The 24,696-nt window shown below is 34.3% G+C and overlaps 1 protein-coding gene across 3 annotated transcripts in view; it reads left to right on the plus strand.

The window, feature by feature from the left end:
- LOC149130320 (uncharacterized) overlaps window positions 1–24,696 on the plus strand; it is a 148,204-nt gene that overhangs the window by 47,919 nt on the left and 75,589 nt on the right. For all 3 annotated transcript variants that reach the window (XM_089345181.1, XM_089345182.1, XM_089345180.1), the window contains exons 13-22: window positions 151–308; window positions 2,240–2,354; window positions 3,247–3,365; window positions 4,373–4,467; window positions 8,326–8,378; window positions 16,024–16,181; window positions 18,128–18,242; window positions 19,135–19,253; window positions 20,261–20,355; window positions 24,212–24,264. In XM_089345181.1, coding sequence (XP_089201307.1) covers window positions 151–308; window positions 2,240–2,354; window positions 3,247–3,365; window positions 4,373–4,467; window positions 8,326–8,378; window positions 16,024–16,181; window positions 18,128–18,242; window positions 19,135–19,253; window positions 20,261–20,355; window positions 24,212–24,264 — 1,080 coding nt within the window. The remainder of the gene's footprint in view (window positions 1–150; window positions 309–2,239; window positions 2,355–3,246; window positions 3,366–4,372; window positions 4,468–8,325; window positions 8,379–16,023; window positions 16,182–18,127; window positions 18,243–19,134; window positions 19,254–20,260; window positions 20,356–24,211; window positions 24,265–24,696) is intronic.

The following is a 24,696-nucleotide window of genomic DNA, read 5'->3' on the forward strand; positions in this document are numbered from 1 at the left end:
GAAAAGTTTGTCTACTCAAGCAGTAGCAGGGAATGGTGGAATTTAGATTCATAAAATTCGATTCATAAATTTTTCATGTAATGAAATATCGTGGTAGGCATTGTTGAAACTAATTATATTGTTTTAATCACTTTTAATATTCTATTTCAGATTAGAGAAGCAGAAAGAGATATTTAGTATTAATTGCTCAGTAACAGATAATGTTACTAAAGATAAAGTTTTGATACAAATTTCTGAAGCTTTGAACACATCACAGACATTAGGTAATCTGGGAATTCAGCGAGATGAGATGGAATTGATTGGTGAAAGTAAGTAGTACGTTTCTTGCCATTTTTATAGCCATCACAATCATCATCACTATTATCATCCACGACGACGTCGTCGTCGTCATCAGCATCATAATAGGGTAATACTATTAAGAATACTCACAAACACATAAATACAAACACACACACACAAACAAACACGCACACACGCGCACGCACACACACACACACACACACACACACACACACACACACACACACACAACTCATATACACACCAACACACATTTTCACCTTTTGTCTCGAGTCAATAATGTGTTTTGTGATTTTATTTATAATGTGCTTTTTCTTCTTCCCATTGTCAGCTGAATCTTTTACTCATTTTAGTTTGATTTATGGAAATGTCTACAAGAGATAGGTGTTTTCTACCTATTCTGTGTATATCTAAGTCTTTTGGAGACAAAGTAGGACAATATGGTTGCAGTAGAAACGCAAAGTACCCAGTTACGCCAATATCCCACGCTGACTCGTAATTTTTTAACAGAATTGGAAATGAGTTAAGCTAAATTTCAAATCATGCCTCAGAGAATCGGAACAAATATCATGAAGAAGTTTCGCATGACGTATTTTACAACTCTGTCAATTTGTTGCCTTCAGACTGTACGGGATATTTCTGGCTTTAATTGCCAGTTAGAAGCAATCACGGCTAGACATTTATTCATGGTTTTTTTTTTCAGATGAAGAATAATTCTAAATATCAATAACATATTTTGCATAATATTTACTTATTTAATATAAGATTTTTGAATTTTGTTGTCCGAATTCATGGCTGTTGTCTTTGTCTGATGTTCCTCTTGAAACATTCTCCAATAATAATTTACCTATTCCTTGTTAAGTGAAGGTAATTGATTCAGTGTCTAGAGCATCGAGCTCACAATCATGATATAGTGAGTTCGATTCTCAGACGGTGGTGGATGTTGTGTTCTTGAGTAAGACAATTCATACCAAACTCATAGAAGATGCAGGAACACTCTGACATATCTGAAAGGAAGTAAAATCAGGCCATGCTTAGCTGAAAAATGTATGTCTTCTTATACTTTCATAAGCTCAAAAAGCAAAATATCTGGAAGATGCCCTCAGAATCAAATGTTCATTGGGCATCGTAGTCCGGTATATTTCTGAACTAGAGAATAATCGACACCCACAAGAAAGTTACAAGTTCATACTAAGTGAACACTAATTCAAAGAAAACACATCTACACAATGCCGAATAATGATATCAGGTCTTTCACTATACTTCGTTTAGTTTTCTATCAATAAATTTTAACACCGATATCAGTTGAACAGTCGCTACGAGCCAATACCTTCATTGTGACCAGTCATTTCTTTTGCATGTAATATTGCTCCATGATGTAAAAAAATATAAGCACATACGCATGGCTATATGTGTATATAAACGTATGTTTATATGCCTATCTTTGTATTGAACAGAGAATCGGATGTTGTTATACATCAATTGTCAGAATGTAGTTCTTCGGCAGCTTTGGAATTGATGAGCCACTTTTGAGGGAATTAATTAAAAGTCTATTTAGGTTAAGCCTGGTTTTCCCTACAAGTATTACATAAAATTATAAAGTGTGTTTCGTTATATATTCGGAGGTTTTCATCTTTGTATTCGTCTGTCACAAAATATGTTAAGAAATCATTATATATCATCGGCCTAAGAACAGCTAGCACATCCAAATTGTACTACTGCTGCTACTACTATTACTACCTGCTGCAGCTACTACTACTACTACGACTACTACTATAACTGCTGATGCTGTTGCTGCTGCAGCTACTACATTTACTACTAAAACTACCACCACCACCACCACAAACAACACTATTACAACTATTCATTTCCAGTATATAAACCACATCAATGAATTCCCTAATAAGTATCTCATATTAGCGTTTTCTTTCTTTTTCAGTGGTTTGTAATGAAAACACAACATCAACCAACAGTCATACTTTCTACTGGCCAATGACAAAAGTAGGAACTAATGTGACGATCCCATGTGGTGCAAATATATCAACAAGACATTGGTTCGTTTGTATTGTGTACTTCTTTCCAAATTTCGATGTTTCAGTGAGAGAATGTTCTATGATATAATAAATAAAACATCTACATAGATTAAGACGATAGCATTAATGTGCGTCTAATCAAAACATTTAACGCTGCCATTTTATATTTTAGGCAGTATGTGACATACTTTTTGTCTTGGTTACACGAGCAACATTTGCTTTCTTCCCAATATTAGAAAAGGTTTTCAAACATTTGTTGTCTAGATTCATATCATTGCCTGGACTTTCAGGTCACAAAATAAATGTAGGGGAGGAAACACAAATCTAGACGCAGCAAATTCTATTTAATTCAGAATATTATTATTTATTCAAGTTTTATTTATTCAATTTTTTCTTACTGTAGAGCAACATGTTTTGTTACTATATGGTTACTATAGAGTGGAGACCGAAGAAAGAAAATCATCGTGGGGCCTGACTCAGCATTTTGACATTTCTGTCCCTTCGTCTACGCTATCCTATGTGCTAAGCATGTAAAATGTTCGTCATGGAGTCTGAATTTCATAAGTTTTCACTCACCTAGGATTAATATCATGGTGCTTTAATACTTCCTCAGCCATACAGTTCCGACATCTTATATTAAAAATGTCTTAATAACAAAAAAATAATAAATAACAGCATATGTTGCAATTATTTACTCTAAACCTTAGGTAGATCTTTTAAAAAGACTTTGAGGATAGGGAGTAGATTAAATAACAGATTACTGACAAAATGCTTTGAAGTTATCTTAGTTCTACTAAATTGTGAGTTTATACGACTAATCAGTTAATAGTTTTTCTGACGTTTCTATAAGATTCATGAAATACAAATGCATAACCACGTCTGATATTTTATATTTATTTTGTTGTTCCTCTAGCACGGCGGTAGACCTAGAAATGCAAAAGTGTTCCCCATTTACTGGTATCTGGCAAGAACCAGATATGTCACAATGTTATACTTCAGGGGGCACCACTGAAAAACCGAATAACACTACACGTGAGTATCTCGAAGTACGCATACAATAGGAGTGGTAGCAGGAGGGATAATAGTAGGAGGAAGAATAGTAGCAGAGAGAGTAGAAGGAGGAGACTTATATGTGGAATAAGTGTATGTCTTTGTATTTGAATTTCGTTCCGACCACTTTACGTGTGCGTGAGTTTGTATATCTGTGTAGTTATGTCAGGTCAGTGATCGGAGCACGTGCTTTGCATAGCGTCATCGCATCCACGATTTACACGTATAAGATCGGGTCGTCTCGGGGAAGAATGCAATCAAACTAAGCTGATGATCGCGAATCATACAAGTAACAGATTGCATTCTAGTTTCTTAGTACAGTCTATAGTTCGATACGAAATCCTATGAATAATAGCGCATGCGAAGCATTCCGGTTCCAAAGAGCCCAGGTAGCTCCTAAGGGCAAGGTACAGTGACTAGATTTGTAAATGTAGAGCAAGGTACAGTAGACGAGAAGCCTTTGTTCACCTACTCAAACCTTGTCACACGCCAAATACTATCATCCTGTCAAGCGGCAATTGAACCTATTAAACCCGCTTTCATTATATTCTGTATAATATTTCATTGGATAATGAAGTGTATGCATTACAGATATTACTGATATGCATCGCTTTTTTTTATACATTACGTTCTGTCAGTGTTTATAAAATATCATCAATGGTGCAGTGTACATCGCTTTATGAAACAGTCTGATGAACTAAGCAATAGAATATAAACAGACGGATTTTCCAGGCTTTTATCAACCCTATCATTTCTCTGATGCCATTAAGAAAGGAAATGAAATTGCGTGGTGTTCATGCGTTTTCCAGATAGAAATGAACTGAATTAATGTAATGAAAGTTTCTCTCGCTTCAATACGAGTAACAACACTGCTATTAGAGAGATATTTATGTTTATACCTAAATTTTAACACTCAGTACATCTGTGGCGTGTGTCTCCTTTATAATTGTAATGATTGATATTCTCTTCTATTTTGTATCTTTTTATAGGCTGGACGAATTCCTTTCAATTTCATCTGATTTACAATTCGACATTTAAGAATATCAAAGATGATATAAAAGCTGCTGAAAACGTATCTAGAACTGTGAGTAGCCATCTCATCTTTAAGGCTTATAATCTGTTTAACTCTCTCTCTCTCTCTCTCTCTCTCTCTCTCTCTCTCTCTCTCTCTCTCTCTCTCTCTATCTCTCTATCTCTCTTTATTCTCTTCACATAGATACACACACGTATACATATGCACACGCACAGACACACATACACACATACACAAATATATCTTCTTTTATTGTATTGCTTATTCCAGTCACGTGACTGCTGTCGTAACGGCAAGTTCTGCCTGTCCGGAACCCATATATTTCAGGCTACATTTGCTCTACATAGACACATTATAACATTTCGTACTCAGGACGATCCCGGAATTGAAAATAGGGTCAACATTTTGTTCTTGAGCATTCACTGTTGGGATCTAATTTAAAAACATTGGGGTAGCTATTTCTAGCCGGTAAATCTTGGCTGATTCACGCCATCTTGGCCGGCGTTTGTTAGATGACGTCAGACATCAAGAGAGAGATAAGCAACATTCACTTTCTTTATTTTACACGTGATAAGAAATTTGGTACAAATTCCTCAACATTTGGAATTCAACTTGTGACTGGAAAAATTAAATGATTGCATTACAGAATTAATTCTCATCCGCCGGGGCTATATACTCATTATAGATTCAATTTAGTGATATCATTTAGGTCTGTTTAGTTTTGGGCCACAGGTTCAATTAGCCTTCCGTTTGAGCCAGCTCAAAATCTACGTGGTATTCGGTACTCAAGCTAGTATGTACATATATATTTATGTATGCGTGTGCGTATATATATGTGTGTGTGTGTGTGTGTGTGTGTGTGTGTGTGTCTAATTCATGGAATGAACGTTAAACAACACCTGAATAATGAATTCAATAAACTCAATACCAGTTCACAGTTATGATGTTTCATATACCAATTAACCCTACATTTCTGGAAGTCTTTATATATGTGTGTTTGTGTGTGTGCGTTTGTATATATACATACATATATATACATACATATATATATATATACATACATATATATACATACATATATATATATATATATATATATATATATATATATATATATATATATATATATATATATATATATATATATACATACATATATATACACATATATATAACATATACACACACACACACGCATATACATATATATATATACATATTTATATATATATACTTATATTAACACAAAAAAAACACCCAAAAATTCGCACACCGCTTTTACGACACCAACTGTTACTGCGCGTTCTTCTACCAAGTCAAATCGTCTACTCACGGTAAAGACGCACCAAACAAAAGAAACATGCACCATGCTTCATATTAGTCACGTGATCAATTACGTTATTTCTTCTTCGAGCGCGTGCATGTGTGTGCATGCGTGTGTTTCCTGAGTTCGTTCCGTTGTCTGAAGTTCATTGTGCTAACGTCCTGTACCCTGATATGCATCTATATACACATGTAGATGTAAGTATGTACATATATGTGTATATACATGCATATATGTTCTTTGTATTATTATATATATATATATATATATATATATATATATATATATATATATATGTATATAAATATATATATATATATTTCTCTGTCTGTGTGTGTGAGCATGTGTGCATATATATATATATATATATATATATATATATATATATATATATATATATATATATATGTATGTATATATATATGTATATGTATATATATGAATAATTTTAATTTTATATATATACTATTTTTTATCTTTTATATTTTATTTATATATATATAAATATTTATATATATATATATATATATATATATATATATATATATATATATATATATATATATATATATAAATATTTATATATATATAAATAAAATATAAAAGATAAAAAATAGTATATATATAAAATTAAAATTATTCATATATACATATTTACAGACATTACCCATACATATATATATATATACATATTTACAGATTTTTGTTGGATGGTCGTTGACTGTTCAGGAGTTCATCCGCCCTTTGACAGGTCTTATTTTTCGTCCTGCAGGGTGTCCAACAACACCCTCCTCACCAAGCAAGCCTGGTGGGGTTACCAGTTTAGTCGCCGACGACCCGACCATGCAACAGGTTGTACTGGATTACATGTTACCAGTAGCACTGAAGAGCGACCTGACATATGGGTGTGGAGTGGAGTGAAAGCATTTGAAGAGGCCAGGATGATGCAAGCAGGGCTCAAGAGATATTTAAGGAAAAATGTAAAGACTGAGAAGGTGAATAACAAGGACCTTTTTGCGTGCACAGTCTGTGACAGACCATGTCTGTCCTTGGCTGGCCCCAAATCTCACCTGCGAACCCATGGAAAACAAACCTCATCCAGCTATTCTGATTATATGTCTGTGCACACGTTTGAATGTGGTGTGTGCCAGAGGGTTTGCAAATCCAATGGGGGTCTTAAAAGACATGTTAGGATCCATAATGAGCAGAACTTACTTGCATATATTGGTAGTGCAAATCAGAGGTGCAATCTGTGTGGGTGTTTTTTCAAAACACTCTCTGGTTTAAAAAGCCACATCAGACGCCATGAAAGGGCTAAGGTGTAGGTGCAGGAGGTGGTCAAACTCTGTTTAAGGAGTAGACAACCACCATATATATATATATATATATATATATATATATATATATATATATATATATATATATATATATATATAAATAAGGATAAGATCGGTATTTAAAATATTGATCTTATCAAGTGGTCAGCATGGGAATAAAAACCATCAAAGGTAATAATTATTTAAAATTATAATACAGGGTATCAAGAGATACCACCACGCTGAAAAAATAGCAGTCAAATCCTGACTCCAAAACCACAATAAATGTCCGCAAGGCACGATTAGCGAAGACGAAGACCAAATAAACCAGTAAAAATAAGATAATTTCAAATCCTGGATTTCTGGCTTTGCATAAATGCTCTGCCTTCATCAGTGAAATATACTCAAGTACATAAATACAAATACATGCATATAAACAGTATACTTACATAAACGGACGTATACATACATATATATGCACCTATGCACACGACTAGCTTAAATAGCCCGCCTAAACAACTTCTCGTGCGATCCCGGACAGGATATCAGCGCAGTACTTGAGTATATTTCACTGATGAAGGCAGAGCATTTATGCAAAGCCAGAAATCCAGGATTTGAAATTATCTTATTTTTACTGGTTTATTTGGTCTTCGTCTTCGCTAATCGTGCTTTGCGGACATTTATTGTGGTTTTGGAGTCAGGATTTGACTGCTATTTTTTCAGCGTGGTGGTATCTCTTGATACCCTGTATTATAATTTTTTATATATATATATTTACATATATATATATGCACATCGACAGCAGTGCACAATACGATCCAGGCTGGCGGTAACCAATGTGTTTTCATTGGTAGATGTAGTCGCCGAGAAGATTAGGTCATCCAAGAGAGGAAGAATTTCAGTGAAGAGAGAAACGAATCTGACCAATCACATCAGCGTACAACGTATGACAAAGAAAAATATGCAAAGCAAATTCGAATTTTTAAAAAAAGCAAACAAGCAGGTTATATAAGATTTACACTAAAGAAAGAGAAATAAATAAAAGGAAAATTCTGTTACGTTTGCATATACAGACATGAATACATACAAATATGTATATGTGTGAGTGTGTGTGTGTGTGTGTGTGTGTGTGTGTGTGTGTGTGTGTGTATGTGTGTGTGTGTGTGTGTATTTGATTATAACTCATAACAAATAAATCTGTATTCTCAATCCATTATTGAGTCATGTCTCTTAATTTGCCCATAAATAATGTATATATGACTATTGCAGATGGAACATGAATTATTAAACTTGACAGGAGCATTCGAAGTTGAATATTGTGGGTAAGTAAAAGGGCATTTAACACGTTTATTAACATTTTGTTTTATTTGCGATGAAAATATTCAAGTGGTCTGTGTTTTGTTGATGCATCAAATTGTACAATAACAATGTTGTACATGTGACATATAATATTCAAATTTATAATTTCAATGAACCATCTGCCTGTATTAATATTATAACAAGCGCATATATGTATATATATATATACACACACACACACACATATATATATATATATATATATATATATATATATATATATATATATATATATATATATATATATATATATATATATATGTATATAAATATAGCGAGAGAGAGAGAGACAGACAGAGTTAAATACACGTGGATGTGGACAGAGGTGTATACATACATATATCGCCGTCGTCATCATTATCATCATCATCATCAGTTTTGGTATGTTTTCCACGATTGTACAAAGTGTCCATTGAATAGAGTACTTGAAAGGGTATTGATGATCTTGTGCCCCCTTCACTTGAGAGTCCGCCTTGAAATTGCAAAGAGTAAAAGGATTAAAGGGAACGCTATGATTGAAGAAGATTAGAATAAAGAATGTGATTATTTAAGATATAATGATGTGAGAGGGTGACATTTGAGAAGAGGAAAACATTTAAAGTAGTAAGTTGGTGGTATTGGAGAGAGAGGAGGAGAGAGAGCGAGGTGAGTCAGTATTCTGAGAAGGAATATTGGAAATCAGACGAAAAAGATATGATTTTTATTTGGAGTTAATCAGGGACAGCGACGGTTGTAAAGGCGATAAGAACTGTTATGTTGAAGGGTTGCAGGACTATCCTTTATTAGGTACCAGACATTCGGTTGAACGTGCTGGGTAAAGAAAATTTTAAAAAAGCGAAACAATATGTGATTGAGGAGGATCATCGAATAGAAACCACAAAGTGTAGAAACTGTCAGATAGAAAAAAAGCCAGAGAGATTTAGTAATAAATGGCTGAGGTAGAGCTAGAGAGTTTCGCAAGTGGTTAGACGAATGAAATGATTGATAGTGGTGAGTGTAAGATGAGGAGGAGATCGATCGAAAATAGAACTTTAGCTGAATTAGAATGAAGTGGATGGTTCTATATATCGTCCCTCATCCATAGGCCCAGTGGAGTGTAGAATGAAAGGGTATGTTATATATATCGAGCTTCACGGGGTGGGGGAGAAAAGAGCTAGGATGAGGTAAAAGAAAATAAACCATTTTTCGTGTTTGGATATTATCCTCTGGGTCGTGGGTGGGTGTATTCCATCCCTTCCAACGCTCTGCGGTGGTTTTTCTAGCAGCTGATGTGATCGTATGTGGTCTACCTCGTCCTGACCTGGTGGGGCAGAATCTAGTTAGGTCGTGGTGATCTAAGTATTCATTATTATAAACGAGCTTTAGGAGGAGGCCTAGTTCCCTCGTGTTCACTTCACGGAAGGTTACTTCACTTACCGAAATAATTTCAACACATCTCTCTACGGCAAAGTCAATGTCAATGGATGGATAGAGAGATACTACATCCATACTGCCTATAATACAATCTGTCAGGTCATGGGAGCAGTTACATGCTGTAGGTGCAAGTCTGAAGACCACCCTGCAGAACCATATAGTTAAATTCAATGAAAAACTATACATGCAGGTCCAGGGAGCGGCTATTGGTGTCAGTGTGGCCGGAGACGTGGCAAGCCTATTCATGACCTGGTGGAACAAAAAGCTGAAAACAACTCTCGAAGAACACTCAATAACACTCAAACTATACGGGAGATATGTGGATGACATTAACATCGTAGTCAAAACACCATCAAACATTCAGACTGAAGAGAACGAGAAGATCGTGATGGAAAACATCCAGAATATAGCTAATACAATACACCAGAGCATCAAAGTAACAATAGATTACCCAACAAGACACCTAAACATGAGACTCCCAGTACTTGACACAGAACTTTGGCTAGAAACAATTAATGACAAAGTTCAAATCCTCCACTCACATTATATGAAACCTATATCTTCAAAGTATGTTATCCATAAGAATTCGGCTCTATCACACAGTGTGAAAATCAATATATTAGTAGCCGATTTGGTTAGAATAATGAAAAACATATCCCCCCTGTGCGGTCCATGGGAGGGGCAAAAACATATTCAAGACTTCATGCATCGCATGCAATTTTCGGGATACAGCCAGAAAGATAGAATCCGGGTATACAGAGGAGCTAACAAGAAATTTGAGGAGATTGTTGTCAAAGATACAAATGGAACACAACCTAGATACCGTAACAAACAGTGGAATAGACTACAAAGGATTAGTAACAAAACAAACAAAAAGACCACGTGGTACAATACCGACAAGTTCCAGGGAGTAATGTTTGTGGACGCCACGCCACACGGAGAACTGGCCCGCAGATTTCGAAAAATCCTCAAAAGTACCAAGTTGAGGATAAATGTTATAGAAAAACCAGGGAGATCAATTAGATCAATAATATGTAAAACATATCCCTTCAGAAGAACAAGGTGTGTTGAGGAGAGTTGCATTGTGTGCAAAAATAGTCCTGGTGCCAACTGCAAAGCCAGAAATGTAGTCTACAAAATAAGCTGTATGGATGGTGAGTGTAAAAACAGAAACACCACATACATAGGTGAGACGGCAAGAAGTTTGGCTGAACGTGTAAACGAACATTGGAGGGACTATAATAATCAAAAACAAACCTCGGTGCTCTACCAGCATGCCAAAGAACAACATGGTGGTGTACTGGACAGAATTAACATAGAAATCCTGTCTAGACACCCCGGTGACGCATCTTTGCGACAAATACAGGAGTCGGTCCTCATAACTGAAACGCAACCAATTTTAAACACCAAATACACGTAGATGAGGGCCTTACAATTGCCCGTGGTTGCATGTGTTGTTCACACATATGATGCGGAATATGAACGTAAATAAATTAATTAAAAAGTCTCTATCTGATCTGATATAAACGAAATTGTTACAAACACACATATGGACGCACATACTTACATATAAGCACGAACACATAAGTGCGTGCACACATATGAGCGTGCACACATACGAGCTTGCACACACTCACATGCTCATACCAAACAGTTTCGAAACAACGCCAAAACAACGCCAGATCATATATTCAAAATAAATGGAAGTGGAGAGACAAGTTACTGAAGAGATTGCAAGAGTGCAATGAAATAATTTAATAAAAAACTATATAAATTAATAAAGGACTGAACCAGTGCGTGTGTTTATTACCGGCATAATGCCTCTCCCAAGGTTTAAATGAATTAATAAGTCCGCATTATATCCAAAGGTACATATTTTTTCTTCTGATGAAATTACACTCATGTCACATAAATGTAACTTGAATTTACAAATTTGTGATTATATTATTGTGTATCAATTGAACTGTCTGTAAGAAGCGAGAATGTGTTCTATATCTTTTAGGCGGTGAATTCCTCGCTTCCCTCCTCTTCCTGCTTGGTACTTCCTGGTATTCTTCGTCTGCTGTTTCAGTGTTTTTACTATCGTTATTTTCTTCCTCATTCTGGTATTCTCCCTCGGGCTGTTCATCTTTGACCTGCGGACAATTTACTTTTATGTGACCCCCTCGTATTACAGTGGTAGTAAGTGGGAGGTCTCCCCTCTACTCCCAATCATGATGCTATATCTTCTGGTAGCTCAATTTCATCGCCTATTCCATCCATGTCATTTTCGGTGGCTTTGATTGTCACTTCCGATTCCTAAACCCCTTCAGTTCAGTTGTTTGATTTTTGTAGAATGTAAATTTTTGGCCTTTCGTCCGAATTCGTTAAAATTGCAGCTATAAACCATATTTCCTTTCTCCCGAGAGGCACCCTGTCAATCCTGACTTTCGCATCAAGCTTGCCGAGACAGCTTGGCAGGAGAACCCATTTGTCCGACCTCAATGGCGTCGCGGTGTGCTTTTTTCCGTCCTCCCACTGTATTAACTGTCTGCTTTCCTCCACTATGCATTCAACCACCACCATCTCCTGAATTTCAAGGTTAACGTTGGCAGCGTTGTTTGGCAGGCTGGCTACAGAAGCGTAGGTCCCGGATCTAGCAGGCTCGGGCGTCTGCATTATTTTACTTGTTCCGCACCTAAGTAGGGGAAAAACAGCAAACAGATATCACAGCACGTAGGCAAAACAACGAATTCATCACTAGGCCCAAAGCATTGTTAAAGAACAGGGTAAATTGGATAGGTTGTACATAGGCAGTACTGTTAATTTTAAAGCGAGGTATAGAACCCATATGAATTGAGTTGCTTCATTGAGTTCGGTTGTTAAACCACTTGGTTTAACAACCGAACTCAATGAAGCAACTCAATTCATATGGGTTCTATACCTCGCTTTAAAATTAACAGTACTGCCTATGTACAACCTATCCAATTTACCCTGTTCTTTAACAATGCATATATATATAGTATTAGTAATCCCAGAGAATCCGTCAAGGGGACATAACCTAGGATTTCTACAATTACAGGATTTATTAATCCCTATAACTAATACTAATACGACTTATCTTCCTTTTTTTTCAAAATAACTTTTTAATGAAATGAACTTTTTTGACATATTTTTAATTGTGTGGAGTAAAAAAATATTTTTAGTCGAGCATATTTTATTTAGGATTTTAGTCGCATAACACGCGTTAAAATCGATTGTATATACCTATTTGATCGGCCGTTATATATATTTGTATTTTTATATGCATATATATTTTTTACCTTCTGTGTTGTTATGTAGGTGTTCTTTTTGTATGTTAAAGGCCATTGTATTTTTATATATGATCAGATGTATGGAAGCGAGGACTCGAATTTGATGTATTTTCTGTAATAAACGGTTTTTTTCTTTTCTCTGTCTCAGTTTCCATTGAACACTTTCTTTTTGACAGTCTTATAAAAGCTTCTGTCTTATTAAAAAGAGGCAAAACTTATTTCTTGCGTATATATATATATATAAGCATATATGTGTACCAGACCTGACCAACTGTGTAAGCACAATTAAGTGCGAAAACAACCGAGATAACGTAAACAATGAGATATAACACGGTAAACAGGACATGCGCATCGAGAACGATCCTTCATCGATTGTCGGCTGCCAATCTACTCCTCATTTCAAGCATTCAACGAGAAGGAGTCTCCGAATTTTTGATTTTATGGATGGTCAAATCGGAAACAAAACAGAACAGTGGAGACATACAAGGAAACCGAACGAAAACAAACATTGAACCTCAGTAGACTACAACGGGAGGAAAATAATGAACGCCTGAGACAAATATTTTCTTTGAAAAGAGAAAAGAGAGAAGAGAGAAATAGAAGATGTCCACTGCCTAGAACATCGTGCAGGAAAAGAAGGGTTGTCACGTGAGGGAAAGAAAGATGGACGATGACACGTGAGAGCAATGAGAGAAAGAGAGAAAAAACAGAAAGAAGTGATACATGCAAAACGGTGAAAGTGAAAAAATAGAGAAGGATCGGTGAGAAAACAGTATAGTTCCATGTATATCTATCTATCTATCTATCTATCTATCTATCTATCTATCTATCTATCTATCTTTATATATATATATATATATATATATATATATATATATATATATATATATATATATCGAGAGAGAGAGAGAGAGAGATAGAGAGAGTGAAAGAGAGACAAAGAGAGATAAACATATAGGCACAAGTGTAGTTCTGTCGTAAGAAACTTGCTACCCAACCACGTGATTCCGGGTCCATTCCCACTCCATGGCAACTTGGGAAATAGACTTCTGCTGTAGCTTCGGGTGACCAAAGTATTGTTACATGATTTCGTAGACGGAAACTAAAAGAACTCCGTCGCATATCTATGTATGTGTGTATGTATTTATGTATGTATATATATATATATATATATATATATATATATATATATATATATATATATATATATATATATATATATATATATATATATATATATATATATATATAATTATTACAATTAAAAGGGTAAAGGTTTATCAATTTATTAATTTATTAATTAATTAACAATTAATACTTTTTACCAAGCCCTTCGGTATGTAAACACCATTATCGGTGGAGAACTTATTTAAAAGTTCTTATACATTTATAAACATAATTAAGGGATTAGCAAACAGTTGCTTCACCACATACCGAAGTTCAGAAATAGCAGCTAAAAAGCTTTTTAGCTGCTATTTCTGAACTTCGGTATGTGGTGAAGCAACTGTTTGGTAATCCCTTAATTATGTTTATATATATATCTATATATATCTATCTATGTATCTATCTATCTATCTATGTATCTATCTATCTATCTATCTAGCTATCTATCTATCTATCTATCTATATATATATATATATATATATATATATATATATATATATATATATATATATATATATATATATATATATATACACACAAACACATATAAATGTATACGTGTGTTTGAATATGTATATGTCTGTATGTCTGTGTTTGCCGCCCATCGCTTGACAACTGATTTTGGTGTGCTTACGTCACCATAACTTAGCGTTCGATTCTGCAAAAATGCCGATGTAATAAGTTCTAGGCTTAAAAGAAATAAGTCCTGGAGCCGAACTGTTCGACTATTGGAGTACTCTATCATTACCTCAGTTAAATTACTGAAGCATGTAAGAGAATATATATATAAATATAAATATAAATATAAATATAAATATATATATATATATATATATATATATATATATATATATATATATATATATATATATATATATATATATATATATATATATATATATATATATATATATATATATATATATATATATATATATATATATGATGTATTCACAATATATTCTTTCACAAGCTAATTGGCTAATCAAGACACCGTTGCTTATTCTGACACTGGTTTTCTATACATCGTCAGTGCGGCGATGAGTAGTGGCTATATCTAGCAGTAGAATGTCCGTCACTGAGGAGATAAATGAAGATCAAAATCAACTGAATTTGCGGTCGCGGCGCTATAGCTTTTGAGGATAAACAAACAAGAGATATTTCTGCACAAAATAACAATATGAAAGATTCTTTGATCGTAAATACTGCAGTGAACATTCTTCTAACAGAATATCCACGTATAATTGAGAATAAACATTTGCAATGAATCGTACGTCATGGATTATATTTCAAATAGATCGTTACTTGTTAAATTGCATATGTTATTAATGTCTATATCACATACAGGGATAAAAAAATACACACACGCATACAACAACAATAACAACACACATCCATATGCGTGTGTATGCATGTATATCCTGATTTGTAATACAGGCACAGCCATGTACACTACATGGCGCAATGTCCTAGGCGGTTATATTGACGTCAGTACGTAATATATTACTGTTAGAATCTCTCCCGAAGTATAGAAACTATTATCTGATACACATCAGATCCTATACATTGGTATTCATTTTTGATAAAGAAAAGTTTGTCTACTCAAGCAGTAGCAGGGAATGGTGGAATTTAGATTCATAAAATTCGATTCATAAAATTTTCATGTAATGAAATATCGTGGTAGGCATTGTTGAAACTAATTATATTGTTTTAATCACTTTTACTATTCTATTTCAGAATAGAGAAACAGAAAGAGATATTTAGTATTAATTGCTCAGTAACAGATAATGTTACTAAAGATAAAGTTTTGATACAAATTTCTGAAGCTTTGAACACATCACAGACATTAGGTAATCTGGGAATTCAGCGAGATGAGATGGAATTGATTGGTGAAAGTAAGTAGTACGTTTCTTGCCATTTTTATAGCCATCACAATCATCATCATCACAATTATTATCCACGACGACGTCGTCGTCGTCATCAGCATCATAATAGGGTAATACTATTAAGAATACTCACACACACATAAATACAAACACCCACACACAAACAAACATGCGCACACACACACACACACGCACACACACACACACACACACACACACACACACAACTCATATACACACCAACACACATTTTCACCTTTTGTCTCAAGTCAATAATGTGTTTTGTGATTTTATTTATAATGTTCTTTTTTCTTCTTTCCATTGTCAGCTGAATCTTTTACTCATTTTAGTTTGATTTATGGAAATTTCTACAAGAGATAGGTGTTTTCTACCTATTCTCTGTGTATCTAAGTCTTTTGGAGACAAAGTAGGACAATATTGTTGAAGTAGAATCGCAAAGTACCCAGTTACGCCAATACCCCACGCTAACTCGTAATTTTTTAACAGAATTGGAAATGAGTTAAGCTAAATTTCAAATCATGGCTCAGAGAATCGGAACAAATAGCATGAAGCAGTCTCGCATGACGTACCTTACAACTCTGTCAATTTGTTGCCTACAAACTGTACGGAATATTTCTGGCTTTAATTGCCAGTTAGAAGCAATCACGGCTAGACATTTATTCATGTTTTCTTTTTCAGACGAAGAATAATTCTAAATATCAATAACATATTTTGCATAATATTTACTTATTTAATATAAGGTCTTAAAATCTTGTCCCAATTCATGGCTGTTGTCTTTATCAGATGTTCCTCTTGAAACATTCTCGAATAATAAGTTACCTATTCATTGTTAAGTGAAGGTGATTGATTCAGTGCCTAGAACATCGGGCTCACAATCATGATATAGTGAGTTCGATTCTCAGACGGTGGTGGATGTTGTGTTCTTGAGTAAGACAATTCTTACCAAACTCATAGAAGATGCAGGAACACTCTGACATATCTGAAAGGAAGTAAAATCAGGCCATGCTTAGCTGAAAAATGTATGTCTTCTTATACTTTCATAAGCTCAAAAAGCAAAATATCTGGAAGATGCCCTCAGAATCAAAAGTTCATTGGGCATCGTAGTCCGGTATATTTCTGAACTAGAGAATAATCGACACCCACAAGAAAGTTACAAGTTCATACTAAGTGAACACTAATTCAAAGAAAACACATCTACACAATGCCGAATAATGATATCAGGTCTTTCACTATACTTCGTTTAGTTTTCTATCAATACATTTTAACACCGATATCAGTTGAACAGTCGCTACGAGCCAATACCTTCATTGTGACCAGTCATTTCTTTTGCATGTAATATTGCTCCATGATGTAAAAAATATTAGCACATACGCATGGCTATATGTGTATATAAACGTATGTTTATATGCCTATCTTTGTATTGAACAGAGAATCGAATGTTGTTATACATCAATTGTCAGAATGTAGTTCTTCGGCAGCTTTGGAATTGATGAGCCACTTTTGAGGGAATTAATTAAAAGTCTATTTAGGTTAAGCCTGGTTTTCCCTACAAGTATTACATAAAATTATAAAGTGTGTTTCGTTATATATTCGGAGGTTTTCATCTTTGTATTCGTCTGTCACAAAATATGTTAAGAAATCATTATATATCATCGGCCTAAGAACAGCTAGCACATCCAAATTGTACTACTGCTGCTACTACTATTACTACCTGCTGCAGCTACTACTACTACTACTACTACTACTACTACTACTACTACTACTACTACTATAACTGCTGATGCTGTTGCTGCTGCAGCTACTACATTTACTACTAAAACTACCACCACCACCACCACAAACAACACTATTATAACTATTCATTTCCAGTATATAAACCACATCAATGAATTCCCTAATAAGTATCTCATATTAGCGTTTTCTTTCTTTTTCAGTGGTTTGTAATGAAAACACAACATCAACCAACAGTCATACTTTCTACTGGCCAATGACAAAAGTAGGAACTAATGTGACGATCCCATGTGGTGCAAATATATCAACAAGACATTGGTTCGTTTGTATTGTGTACTTCTTTCCAAATTTCGATGTTTCAGTGAGAGAATGTTCTATGATATAATAAATAAAACATCTACATAGATTAAGACGATAGCATTAATGTGCGTCTAATCAAAACATTTAACGCTGCCATTTTATATTTTAGGCAGTATGTGACATACTTTTTGTCTTGGTTACACGAGCAACATTTGCTTTCTTCCCAATATTAGAAAAGGTTTTCAAACATTTGTTGTCTAGATTCATATCATTGCCTGGACTTTCACGTCACAAAATAAATGTAGGGGAGGAAACACAAATCTAGACGCAGCAAATTCTATTTAATTCAGAATATTATTATTTATTCAAGTTTTATTTATTCAATTTTTTCTTACTGTAGAGCAACATGTTTTGTTACTATATGGTTACTATAGAGTGGAGACCGAAGAAAGAAAATCATCGTGGGGCCTGACTCAGCATTTTGACATTTCTGTCCCTTCGTCTACGCTATCCTATGTGCTAAGCATGTAAAATGTTCGTCATGGAGTCTGAATTTCATAAGTTTTCACTCACCTAGGATTAATATCATGGTGCTTTAATACTTCCTCAGCCATACAGTTCCGACATCTTATATTAAAAATGTCTTAATAACAAAAAAATAATAAATAACAGCATATGTTGCAATTATTTACTCTAAACCTTAGGTAGATCTTTTAAAAAGACTTTGAGGATAGGGAGTAGATTAAATAACAGATTACTGACAAAATGCTTTGAAGTTATCTTAGTTCTACTAAATTGTGAGTTTATACGACTAATCAGTTAATAGTTTTTCTGACGTTTCTATAAGATTCATGAAATACAAATGCATAACCACGTCTGATATTTTATATTTATTTTGTTGTTCCTCTAGCACGGCGGTAGACCTAGAAATGCAAAAGTGTTCCCCATTTACTGGTATCTGGCAAGAACCAGATATGTCACAATGTTATACTTCAGGGGGCACCACTGAAAAACCGAATAACACTACACGTGAGTATCTCGAAGTACGCATACAATAGGAGTGGTAGCAGGAGGGATAATAGTAGGAGGAAGAATAGTAGCAGAGAGAGTAGAAGGAGGAGACTTATATGTGGAATAAGTGTATGTCTTTGTATTTGAATTTCGTTCCGACCACTTTACGTGTGCGTGAGTTTGTATATCTGTGTAGTTATGTCAGGTCAGTGATCGGAGCACGTGCTTTGCATAGCGTCATCGCATCCACGATTTACACGTATAAGATCGGGTCGTCTCGGGGAAGAATGCAATCAAACTAAGCTGATGATCGCGAATCATACAAGTAACAGATTGCATTCTAGTTTCTTAGTACAGTCTATAGTTCGATACGAAATCCTATGAATAATAGCGCATGCGAAGCATTCCGGTTCCAAAGAGCCCAGGTAGCTCCTAAGGGCAAGGTACAGTGACTAGATTTGTAAATGTAGAGCAAGGTACAGTAGACGAGAAGCCTTTGTTCACCTACTCAAACCTTGTCACACGCCAAATACTATCATCCTGTCAAGCGGCAATTGAACCTATTAAACCCGCTTTCATTATATTCTGTATAATATTTCATTGGATAATGAAGTGTATGCATTACAGATATTACTGATATGCATCGCTTTTTTTTATACATTACGTTCTGTCAGTGTTTATAAAATATCATCAATGGTGCAGTGTACATCGCTTTATGAAACAGTCTGATGAACTAAGCAATAGAATATAAACAGACGGATTTTCCAGGCTTTTATCAACCCTATCATTTCTCTGATGCCATTAAGAAAGGAAATGAAATTGCGTGGTGTTCATGCGTTTTCCAGATAGAAATGAACTGAATTAATGTAATGAAAGTTTCTCTCGCTTCAATACGAGTAACAACACTGCTATTAGAGAGATATTTATGTTTATACCTAAATTTTAACACTCAGTACATCTGTGGCGTGTGTCTCCTTTATAATTGTAATGATTGATATTCTCTTCTATTTTGTATCTTTTTATAGGCTGGACGAATTCCTTTCAATTTCATCTGATTTACAATTCGACATTTAAGAATATCAAAGATGATATAAAAGCTGCTGAAAACGTATCTAGAACTGTGAGTAGCCATCTCATCTTTAAGGCTTATAATCTGTTTAACTCTCTCTCTCTCTCTCTCTCTCTCTCTCTCTCTCTCTCTCTCTCTCTCTCTCTCTCTCTCTCTCTATCTCTATCTCTCTATCTCTCTTTATTCTCTTCACATAGATACACACACGTATACATATGCACACGCACAGACACACATACACACATACACAAATATATCTTCTTTTATTGTATTGCTTATTCCAGTCACGTGACTGCTGTCGTAACGGCAAGTTCTGCCTGTCCGGAACCCATATATTTCAGGCTACATTTGCTCTACATAGACACATTATAACATTTCGTACTCAGGACGATCCCGGAATTGAAAATAGGGTCAACATTTTGTTCTTGAGCATTCACTGTTGGGATCTAATTTAAAAACATTGGGGTAGCTATTTCTAGCCGGTAAATCTTGGCTGATTCACGCCATCTTGGCCGGCGTTTGTTAGATGACGTCAGACATCAAGAGAGAGATAAGCAACATTCACTTTCTTTATTTTACACGTGATAAGAAATTTGGTACAAATTCCTCAACATTTGGAATTCAACTTGTGACTGGAAAAATTAAATGATTGCATTACAGAATTAATTCTCATCCGCCGGGGCTATATACTCATTATAGATTCAATTTAGTGATATCATTTAGGTCTGTTTAGTTTTGGGCCACAGGTTCAATTAGCCTTCCGTTTGAGCCAGCTCAAAATCTACGTGGTATTCGGTACTCAAGCTAGTATGTACATATATATTTATGTATGCGTGTGCGTATATATATGTGTGTGTGTGTGTGTGTGTGTGTGTGTGTGTGTGTGTGTGTGTCTAATTCATGGAATGAACGTTAAACAACACCTGAATAATGAATTCAATAAACTCAATACCAGTTCACAGTTATGATGTTTCATATACCAATTAACCCTACATTTCTGGAAGTCTTTATATATGTGTGTTTGTGTGTGTGCGTTTGTATATATACATACATATATATACATACATATATATATATATACATACATATATATACATACATATATATATATATATATATATATATATATATATATATATATATATATATATATATATATATATATATACATACATATATATACACATATATATAACATATACACACACACACACGCATATACATATATATATATACATATTTATATATATATACTTATATTAACACAAAAAAAACACCCAAAAATTCGCACACCGCTTTTACGACACCAACTGTTACTGCGCGTTCTTCTACCAAGTCAAATCGTCTACTCACGGTAAAGACGCACCAAACAAAAGAAACATGCACCATGCTTCATATTAGTCACGTGATCAATTACGTTATTTCTTCTTCGAGCGCGTGCATGTGTGTGCATGCGTGTGTTTCCTGAGTTCGTTCCGTTGTCTGAAGTTCATTGTGCTAACGTCCTGTACCCTGATATGCATCTATATACACATGTAGATGTAAGTATGTACATATATGTGTATATACATGCATATATGTTCTTTGTATTATTATATATATATATATATATATATATATATATATATATATATATATATATATATATATATATATATATATATATGTATATAAATATATATATATATATTTCTCTGTCTGTGTGTGTGAGCATGTGTGCATATATATATATATATATATATATATATATATATATATATATATATATGTATGTATATATATATGTATATGTATATATATGAATAATTTTAATTTTATATATATACTATTTTTTATCTTTTATATTTTATTTATATATATATAAATATTTATATATATATATATATATATATATATATATATATATATATATATATATATATATATATATAAATATTTATATATATATAAATAAAATATAAAAGATAAAAAATAGTATATATATAAAATTAAAATTATTCATATATACATATTTACAGACATTACCCATACATATATATATATATACATATTTACAGATTTTTGTTGGATGGTCGTTGACTGTTCAGGAGTTCATCCGCCCTTTGACAGGTCTTATTTTTCGTCCTGCAGGGTGTCCAACAACACCCTCCTCACCAAGCAAGCCTGGTGGGGTTACCAGTTTAGTCGCCGACGACCCGACCATGCAACAGGTTGTACTGGATTACATGTTACCAGTAGCACTGAAGAGCGACCTGACATATGGGTGTGGAGTGGAGTGAAAGCATTTGAAGAGGCCAGGATGATGCAAGCAGGGCTCAAGAGATATTTAAGGAAAAATGTAAAGACTGAGAAGGTGAATAACAAGGACCTTTTTGCGTGCACAGTCTGTGACAGACCATGTCTGTCCTTGGCTGGCCCCAAATCTCACCTGCGAACCCATGGAAAACAAACCTCATCCAGCTATTCTGATTATATGTCTGTGCACACGTTTGAATGTGGTGTGTGCCAGAGGGTTTGCAAATCCAATGGGGGTCTTAAAAGACATGTTAGGATCCATAATGAGCAGAACTTACTTGCATATATTGGTAGTGCAAATCAGAGGTGCAATCTGTGTGGGTGTTTTTTCAAAACACTCTCTGGTTTAAAAAGCCACATCAGACGCCATGAAAGGGCTAAGGTGTAGGTGCAGGAGGTGGTCAAACTCTGTTTAAGGAGTAGACAACCACCATATATATATATATATATATATATATATATATATAAATAAGGATAAGATCGGTATTTAAAATATTGATCTTATCAAGTGGTCAGCATGGGAATAAAAACCATCAAAGGTAATAATTATTTAAAATTATAATACAGGGTATCAAGAGATACCACCACGCTGAAAAAATAGCAGTCAAATCCTGACTCCAAAACCACAATAAATGTCCGCAAGGCACGATTAGCGAAGACGAAGACCAAATAAACCAGTAAAAATAAGATAATTTCAAATCCTGGATTTCTGGCTTTGCATAAATGCTCTGCCTTCATCAGTGAAATATACTCAAGTACATAAATACAAATACATGCATATAAACAGTATACTTACATAAACGGACGTATACATACATATATATGCACCTATGCACACGACTAGCTTAAATAGCCCGCCTAAACAACTTCTCGTGCGATCCCGGACAGGATATCAGCGCAGTACTTGAGTATATTTCACTGATGAAGGCAGAGCATTTATGCAAAGCCAGAAATCCAGGATTTGAAATTATCTTATTTTTACTGGTTTATTTGGTCTTCGTCTTCGCTAATCGTGCTTTGCGGACATTTATTGTGGTTTTGGAGTCAGGATTTGACTGCTATTTTTTCAGCGTGGTGGTATCTCTTGATACCCTGTATTATAATTTTTTATATATATATATTTACATATATATATATGCACATCGACAGCAGTGCACAATACGATCCAGGCTGGCGGTAACCAATGTGTTTTCATTGGTAGATGTAGTCGCCGAGAAGATTAGGTCATCCAAGAGAGGAAGAATTTCAGTGAAGAGAGAAACGAATCTGACCAATCACATCAGCGTACAACGTATGACAAAGAAAAATATGCAAAGCAAATTCGAATTTTTAAAAAAAGCAAACAAGCAGGTTATATAAGATTTACACTAAAGAAAGAGAAATAAATAAAAGGAAAATTCTGTTACGTTTGCATATACAGACATGAATACATACAAATATGTATATGTGTGAGTGTGTGTGTGTGTGTGTGTGTGTGTGTGTGTGTGTGTGTGTGTGTGTGTGTGTGTGTGTATTTGATTATAACTCATAACAAATAAATCTGTATTCTCAATCCATTATTGAGTCATGTCTCTTAATTTGCCCATAAATAATGTATATATGACTATTGCAGATGGAACATGAATTATTAAACTTGACAGGAGCATTCGAAGTTGAATATTGTGGGTAAGTAAAAGGGCATTTAACACGTTTATTAAAATTTTGTTTTATTTGCGATGAAAATATTCAAGTGGTCTGTGTTTTGTTGATGCATCAAATTGTACAATAACAATGTTGTACATGTGACATATAATATTCAAATTTATAATTTCAATGAACCATCTGCCTGTATTAATATTATAACAAGCGCATATATGTATATATATATACACACGCACATATATATATATATAAATATAGCGAGAGAGAGAGAGACAGACAGAGTTAAATACACGTGGATGTGGACAGAGGTGTATACATACATATATCGCCGTCGTCATCATTATCATCATCATCATCAGTTTTGGTATGTTTTCCACGATTGTACAAAGTGTCCATTGAATAGAGTACTTGAAAGGGTATTGATGATCTTGTGCCCCCTTCACTTGAGAGTCCGCC

Source organism: Octopus bimaculoides, chromosome 29 (genome assembly GCF_046866305.1).
Source record: "Octopus bimaculoides isolate indiv1 chromosome 29, ASM4686630v1, whole genome shotgun sequence".
Classification (NCBI taxonomy): Eukaryota; Metazoa; Mollusca; class Cephalopoda; order Octopoda; family Octopodidae; genus Octopus; species Octopus bimaculoides.